At 45.2% G+C, this 8620-nt stretch overlaps 2 protein-coding genes across 2 annotated transcripts in view; one reads left to right on the forward strand and one right to left on the reverse strand.

Moving 5' to 3' along the window:
* The window catches only part of T265_01309 (hypothetical protein), a gene marked incomplete at both ends in the record, with an annotated part of 39604 nt that overhangs the window by 28449 nt on the left and 2535 nt on the right, over positions 1–8620 (forward strand). The window lies entirely within an intron of this gene.
* The window catches only part of T265_01308 (hypothetical protein), a gene marked incomplete at both ends in the record, with an annotated part of 13284 nt that overhangs the window by 1608 nt on the left and 3056 nt on the right, over positions 1–8620 (reverse strand). Inside the window, one exon of the mRNA XM_009165314.1 lies at positions 299–660. Within this exon, the coding sequence (XP_009163578.1) occupies positions 299–660 (362 nt within the window). The remainder of the gene's footprint in view (positions 1–298; positions 661–8620) is intronic.

The raw sequence follows: 8620 nt of genomic DNA on the forward strand, positions 1-8620 counted from the left end.
GTACTTCAGAATTGCTGATCCGGTGTTCCCACCAGATTCGGGCAATGCTTTGAAGACATCGATGATCAAACAGTGAAAGTCTTTTAACGTCCTCTGCGCACAGCGGCCACCTTTCTGACCCGTATAGCACCGTAGCATTGTAAACTCGACCCTTGACAGAGATGATGTCAAGCCTACGCTACAGGTGACGCAGGTTCACAAAAGCTGTTCCGGCCTTCCCAATCCGGATGGAAATATCATCTTTCGCTAGAGCACTGGGACTGATACAGCTGCCCAGACAAACAAATTTGCCTACTACCTCAATCGGTTCATCCGCAAGCATGAGGCTAGGGTTCCAGTCCACCCAGTCTTGCAGTAGCACTTTACACTTTGCAGGTGTGAAGCGCATGCCGAACCGCGAGGCAGAATTATTTAGATTATTTAATATTGTTTGCATTACCACGGGGTCAGATCCCAGAAGAGCTGTGTCGTCTGCGTACTCGATATCTGTGAGCGGAGACCCAGGGAGCACTTCGACCCCACAGGTATTAGAGGCTGGTAGTGAGTCTTTCATGACCGTATCAATGACGAAGTTGAAGAAGAAAGGTGAAAGAGGACACAACTTGATGTGGTGTCGCACCACTTGAGGACTGCGTCGTCTGACCAATTCCGAGCTTGCTCCTGTAAATGAGACCGTAAGATAAAAGAAGTGTTCAAATTGGTTTAAATAAAATGTGTGAATGCTTCTATGTGCAATGGCTAACGGACGAAGAATCATGTCTGTCGTGACTTGGTGTGGTTGGATAAATCCATTGTCATTCGGGACTCCTTAGTTTGCATTGTGCGTCAACAAATTCTCTTTAGATGTGTCTTGCGTCCTTAAAACGGTCGTTCACGTGTTTAGCTTGTTATTGAACTTTTTGGCGTCATTTGTGACCTAGGTCGGTCAATTTTTACTTGAACAGTAGCAAGTTACAACGCGTACAATGAAAGTGGTTTGGCTGCATGAAGTGAAAGCACCGTACTTGAAGCGTGAAATGACCGGAGATCAGCCATACACATCGTCCAGCACTTCAGATTTTTTTTTCGGATTAGTATCCACACACAAAAGCCAACAAAGCTAGCATCACTCCGAGTTCTATTCGCTCATGTTCCCCGTCGGGAGGCACACATTCCTTGGATTTAGATGTAGGGGCTTAGTAGTAAAGATGGTTGGAGCTTACAGAAATCAAAGACCTGGCGAGGCAAATATCCCGTTTCCGGATAAATTTATTGCACTGAAAAAGGAAGCAAATGAATCGAGGACAAAGCAGTATTGCATGAGGTAGGCTGTGGAAAAAACGCAACGCGATCCCCCCCCCCCCCCCCCGAACAAAAGTTGGTGATTGGGTGCGTAAACTCAACGGTTTCCATAAGTTTAGAGCAAGCTGCGGTAATTACTGTCAATGACACAGTAGTATATGTTTCTCAAGACTCATTTCGCCATGATAAAATCTCTCCCAAGGACAGTTGCACAAAGTCACCTTCTTAAGTGACAGTTCAGAGGGTTGTGGCAACAATTAGCAAGTTGGTGATTGGGTGCGTAAACTCAACGGTTTCCATAAGTTTAGAGCAAGCTGCGGTAATTACTGTCAATGACACAGTAGTATATGTTTCTCAAGACTCATTTCGCCATGATAAAATCTCTCCCAAGGACAGTTGCACAAAGTCACCTTCTTAAGTGACAGTTCAGAGGGTTGTGGCAACAATTAGCATGTTGACAAGCTGTCTTTGCAAGAAGGAATTATTTAGTGCTCTTAGATGATTTCACCGGTAACAAACTCGATAGCCCAGTAAGCCTCGTGCGTCAACTTGTGAAAATTCTTAGGTACAGCTTGTCACATATGCATCCCCAACTATGAGCCCTTACGTACAAACTTTACCATCTCTGCAGTGGTTAAGTCACTGGTTCTCCTGCCATTTGTCCGTGCGAGCGATCCACGGTAAGACTTAATTAGACTGTTATGCACCGTCGAAATATTCAAATGCTAGGGCATTTGTGTTTAGGGCTTTACATAAGGACTGAGCAATATTCATTCTCCTTAGACAGTTGCACTTCCTTGCTCCCCGGCTTTGACAGGACCGACATTTCTTCTTGGTTTATTCCGTTGATCTCTTGAGTCCGGATGCACGCTCTCTGTTGGGTGGGGTGCTTAACTGTTCAACTTAGTTGTTGCCACAAGCACTGAGTGTAGATTTAGCGTCAGAACATCTGGCTTTTTAATGCATCGCATATTCTGTCGGTCCTGTGATTCCGACCCACGAAGATTCAAATTTTGTTACTTTCTAAAGCTTCTAAAGCTTACTCAGTCTTCCACCGTCGGGTTCACGGGAGGTCTTTGTTTTTGTGTGCCTGTGTTGCTCCCGTGCTTTTTAGCTGGTCTTGCTGGTTTGTTTCGGTGTTGTCATGGCTTGATATATTTTATCCGTTCACCGGCAGTTTGAGGTGTGAGCTCCAGGCAACTCGGTAGTAAAAACGCGAATTTACTGACCAGAGGGCCCCTGGCAGGAACCCCACATCGGCATCTCGACTGCACCTACCTAGCCTTGGGAAACCTGGCAGTATTTCAACTCTCCTTCATGTAATGTGGCGTCTATACGCTGAAAGAATAGTACAGCTGAGTGATTAACTTTTTTCGGAAGTTCCATGCTGCCCGCAATAATCGCTCAGTAAGACCAGCACCATGTCTGCACTAATTTGAGTTTTAATATCCAACACCCAATGACCTTGACTTCTGGATCAACGATTTACCGATCAAAATGGTCATGCATTGCAGGTTTTTTGTCTACACAAAATCTCCTCGTAAATGGGGCATTCCTATCTCCACGACTGAAGCTCACATGTTGCATGTATTTAGAAATAGATCGCAGAATTTCAAGCGGTCATCTAAAAAAACGGAAAAAGCTGTCCTTTCTCAACCTAAATAGACTACCCCTGCGTACCACCGCAGTATCAACTCACCAGCGCACTGGTTTTCGCCAGGTGTTCTAAAATTATCCTTTGCAGCCTACCAACATCTGTTCTGACCATATGTACACTACGTTTTTCAATTGTACAAAGCAGTCACTGCTCGCATTTGGTATGCCTCACCAATGACGGAGCTTGTATCGTCATTCCTGAAGATTGTTTCTGACTCCATCGACTTTCTATCCGTAGAGTATGCATTGAATTATTCGTATCTGTTTTTCGTACATTACGGGCCTGGATCGTTAGTGACCTCGTTCTTGACCATCCAGGGTGTAAGTCCTACTTTGAGGACGTACCTTAACAATAATGCGTCAATCACTTTCTGACCAGTAAACCACTGATCTCTTTAAACCTGATGCGTATTGTTATCTTGCTCGACTGCACGAGGATTGTTCACATCACTTCTGTTCACGTTCACACCTTGGCCCTATTTTCGGACAAAATATTTCCTCTATCCTAGTTTTCACTAACCCTGAGACCCACGGTCGAGTCTCCTCAGTTTTCTGTTCCGTCCGAACTATGTATTTCCAATCTGGTGCAAAATCCACCTCAGATTTGGCGAGTGCGATTTAGTTGAAACCAAATTGCCTAACTTGTGATCCGTTCTGTTTGTCGATTTTCGGGTGATGATTGTAATCAGTGACGATTGTCTAATCGATCATCATGATGGACAGCGCCTCGTTTTCCACAAAGTATGCAGTCCTCGTCGACTCACGGTTGGTTGGTCGTCCCTCGCTCAAACTCACTAATGTTCGTCTGATACACAACCAAACACCAGATGCGAAACTTCTTAGTAGTCGGTTACTTCGTTTGTCCGTCTTCCCGGGCGGTTTGACAAAACCTGGGTTTCCAGTTTCCCAGACCGGGTAGCCTTGTGAATAACTTCGTTGATTTGTACTTGGACCGCTTCGGCTTGGGACACATTGGCATACTAAATTAAGCTACCAACTTTCGTCTTCACAAGTAATACATTTACTTCACTAGTGAAGAGGTAAATGGTAGTTTTTGGGACACTGTTTACAAATCAATGCTACAGCTGCTAGAGTGAATGAAGTGTTTGCCCACAACTGCATCTCAGCCTTCCCGTAGTGTAGAAATACTTTAAATCTGGAGTCATGCTTGGTTACGTGTTGAAGGCGAGCGCCACTGACTGAGTGATTGGGCCATTTCTGCCAGTGTCATTAACCGTTGGTGAGTTGAGTCCCGGGGTCCTCATCTAGGGAAGTGGCAGTTCTCGACCCGACTCAGTTTACTGCTTAGCGTTTCCATACTTCGTTGCCAGATCATACACTATCCACCTCTGTGGCGTTTCCACTCAGCACAGAGCTGGGCGAAATGAGCTCTTCGAGACACACGGTCTTGTGCTTTGCGGAGTGCATATCCTAACCAGCGTAACCTATGAAGCATGACTAATTCATCTACCACTGGGTAGTTCTTTCTCCCTAAAACCACCTGACCTACTCCAGCGTTACTAATCTGCAGTTCCCACAGGACCCGACCAATAATTCGGAGACACCGATGGTCAAACACAGACATCTTTCGTATGTCCCCTGCGCGTAGACACCACGTTTTTGGTCCATAAAACATTATGGATCGCACTGTCGCGGTGTAAACTTTTCCCTGAATAGACAAACTGACGTCACGTCGTTGCCATAGGTCTCGGAGATTGGCAAAAGCTGTCCTGATCTTCCCGATTCGAAAAGTAATCTGATCTCTAGCCTGTCCACCGGAACTCATACGGCTGCCTAGGTAAACAAATTTATCTACCACGTCGATTTGTTTCTCCGCAAACATGAGGTCTGAGTTTGATCTTACCCAGTCTTCTAGCGGCACTTTACACTTTGCAGGCGTAAAGTGCATGCCAAACCGTGCGGCAGAGTTGGTTATTTAAAATGGTTTGCATTTTTGAGGGATGTGAACCAAGGGTAATATGGCTGGCATACCCAATGTCTGCGAGGAACGTCCCGGGAACGTTTCGACCCCCGAGGTTTCAGAGCCAGGTTGTTTTCTCCCAAGAGCTGATTTATTCCCGAAAAGAAACCATATACCTCATATTCTGTAGAAAATTACGACAAAAGCACATGCTTCTTGGGTCTGATGGTAAGTTTAGGACACAAGCCAACGCACCCGATGGCTTCTAAACCTCTCAAAAACCCATTATCTTGATTAAAACAAGATCATCTCGACAGAAGTGCGCCGCTGCATGGCTACCACGTAGTAATGGGGAAATGACGTCTTATTAGCGATTGGGAAATGAGGGAAAAGGTGAAAAGGCAGTGAAACGTCCTGGTGTGTCCTTATGGGACATGACTATGAACAAGGAGCTCTACACCTTCGGACAACATGCCTAGATATCAGTCCCGTGGTAAACTCTATTCGGACAGATGAACCAATCCCTAATTTTATGTTTGCACTTTCTATTGATGCCCCTTTTTTTCAATATAATTCTCGCATGGCCAGCAAAACTGTTGGATATTACTGAAAATCGGGACTCCAACCACCCCAGAATCCCATTCATCGAAGTGGTTTTGGAGTTCATTTATGGTTCGCTGCCTCATTTGATTTGGGCTGTTTGATTGGCTGTCCTCAAATTTACGTACCCAATAAAGCGCAGCTAACCAAACAGGTAAGAACGACACCGGAAAGGTAACAAAGACCAGTCCCTACTCGAACCGTTGATCCATTAAGATCTGATGACATATCCCATTTTGGTGGTTTTTGAAGCACGCATTTTTCTAATTTTCAACCATCTTGAGATACCCGCCTCAGAGAAATCTCCTCTTTCAGTATCCACTAGTTATTGGATAACTGTCATCCTTAATTATTCACGCCACGCCTGCTGTACCGCGAGTGAATCACGTGCTAAGCATGGATGAATAAATTTCGCATCAATAAAGTAGCAGAATGTGAACTGTTTTGGTTTCCCATAAGCCATGCTCATCTCTAAAATGTCCTCACCATGAACAAACCAGTCCACCGTGTACTGTAAAAAATCCCAGTAACTCGGCTCCCGCAACACCCTAGCTGATGGGTGACGGCTGGTGTTCTTTAGCAATATAACCAATGTCAAAGCAAGTGATGTCACATGGACGCCGCTGAGCTGTATAAATAAATGGTCGTGGTAGGTTTACCTTTTCACATTGTTTTAGATCGTTTTTGGAAGTCGTACTTCAGCAAAACACTTTAATGTCGCTTCTCGGTTTGCTAACATAAGATTTGTTGTTACTGTTGCAATCCGACCGTTTGACCTCCGCGCCATGTGTGTTTATTTTGTCTCCGCCCACTCGTTCCTACAATGCCCCAGGGTGACGTCAGTTTGTCTGTCAAGAATAGAGTGTGCACTGTTGTGGTGCGATCTAGTCCGCTTTTGGGATCAGAGGCGTTGCCACTGCGCATGGTGGATCTTCGAAAACTGCTTGAACATCGATCTCTCCGAAGCATCGAATGGATCTTGCAGGAACATATTTTCACTGCCGTGATATGCAACAGAGTCGCTCCAAACAGGTTTATCAGTGAATATAAGTCTGACAAACAGTTTCTTTCCCCTCCAACTTTGGGCCGGGAACACGTATGGTGTATTGTTCCCTGAAGATGTATTGTTATGCTACTCGTACTCTGATTAGAAAGCTTAGGTTGAGGACTCTAATCGTCCACCATCCTAGGTTTGGGCGCCTTGAAAGTATCTCGGCCCAACCACCGTCTAACAATGGAAGGGCTACTTTGTACTCAAAACTCTTCGACGGGAAGTTTTTGGGGTACACGTCACTGAAACACTAATTGAAGATGGCCACAATCAAGCTGGGTATTGTCGGGTCTTCGGGCCTCCATGGTTAGAGTTCATATGGCTCTCTGTGCACGTGGCTCCAAACCTTGCAGGACATGACACTCAACCGATCTCAGTGGCATGTACGCAGTCAGTTATTCGCAGGGCTACTTAGGGAAAGTCTCTTTGGTAAAGGATACTTGGCCTATCCAACTGGTGATGACTTACTCCGGTGTGATGCTCAGATGTATTTCAATGCTAATCGAAAGTGTAAACATCTTGTTCTTACTCGTTTTCCCTAGGGACATAGAGCTTTCGGATCTACGTTTCTAGCCTTTCTTTCCTTTCATTCTACTAGATCATTCTCTCCTGACGCTTGTGTGGAATTTGCACACCACTATTCACCACTGACGATAAAAATGACCGCATGCTTCTAATTCCTCCGTTCAGTCAGCCTGTGTACTTAACCATGAATTCGTGCTTCATGTTGCTTCTGGCATCTTCCCAACCGGCTACCATCGAAGATTGTAAAGTCACTGACCTCTCTGAAGATTAAATCAGTGTCCAAAGTCAAATATAATCTGAATCTTAGACAACCGGAGAGTCGGAACCAACCGCCAACCTCCTGCCTATCGAACAAGTGTTGTACTGACCGAGCATCAATCCCCGTGTATCTCTAACACCCCAAAGCATGTGAATGGGAACACCAAGATGATACAAATAAACAGTGTCTGGCCGCCATTAGAGTCGGACGTGGGAGAGTCGAATTTCCCACAAAGAGGCCCAAATCTGCCACAAATTTACTGCTTGTATCCTAATGAAAAACACTGAACTGTGTAGTTTACGTTGAATAATAGATCGAATACTTGTGGAGAATGCTGCTGAAACGCCCAACACTGTGCCAAGTTAAGCCGCCTCCTCATCACATACACCGGAACCAAGATTTTTATTTATTCCCGTGTAAATTCTAATCGGACGAGATTGCTCAGTGGTTAGAGCGCGAATTCACTGACGGGAAGGTCCGTGGTTCGAACCCGACCTTGCTACTCGACTTCCCCTGTCTAGGCTTGGACAACCTGGCAGTATCCCAGCCCTCGCGCCTCCTCCGTGTGGCATGGCAGCTAGGCACCGAAAGGGTGCTACAGCTGAACGATTATTTTATTGATTATTAAATTCTAATCCGTTCATTTGTTGGCATTTCACTGTGTTGACCATGAATCGATTTGACCAAAAACGTTTTCTATTCAGCTTCATTTGAACCTGGTATCGCACCGAAAGGTGCTACAGCTGAACGATTATTTTATTGATTATTAAATTCTAATCCGTTCATTTGTTGGCATTTCACTGTGTTGACCATGAATCGATTTGACCAAAAACGTTTTCTATTCAGCTTCATTTGAACCTGGTATCGAGTTTAGAATCGGGAATTGGAAACTACAATGTGGTAGTAGTCTAGACAAAACAACCCAATGCAACCATAATTCTAAACAGGGGATGACAAAATGGCACACGATTTCGTGCACGTCCCATTAGATGCTGGGTGATAAAAATATAGCAAAGAATACACTTTGTTTTTTTAGCCAGGCCTTGATAGCGGCCTCGACCGACTGCCTGACTACACGTAATTTCAATCGATTTCTTACCTGTGCTGTCGGAAAGTTCTTCGTCCTCCCAATGGCACAGTCAATCGGGGTTGTGGAAATCAAATCGTTTGGTTGCGTTATTTTTTCAAGAAGCAGTCCTCGGATTGGCTACTCCATTGCACAACGTAACAAGTGTGCCACGCACACCAATCTACCCGAATCCTGGATACTGTCCGCATCTAACAGGCTGCTTTCCCCCCCCCCCCCCCCCCACCCCGTCCTCACTCT

Source organism: Opisthorchis viverrini (genome assembly GCF_000715545.1).
Source record: "Opisthorchis viverrini unplaced genomic scaffold opera_v5_14, whole genome shotgun sequence".
NCBI lineage: Eukaryota > Metazoa > Platyhelminthes > Trematoda > Opisthorchiida > Opisthorchiidae > Opisthorchis > Opisthorchis viverrini.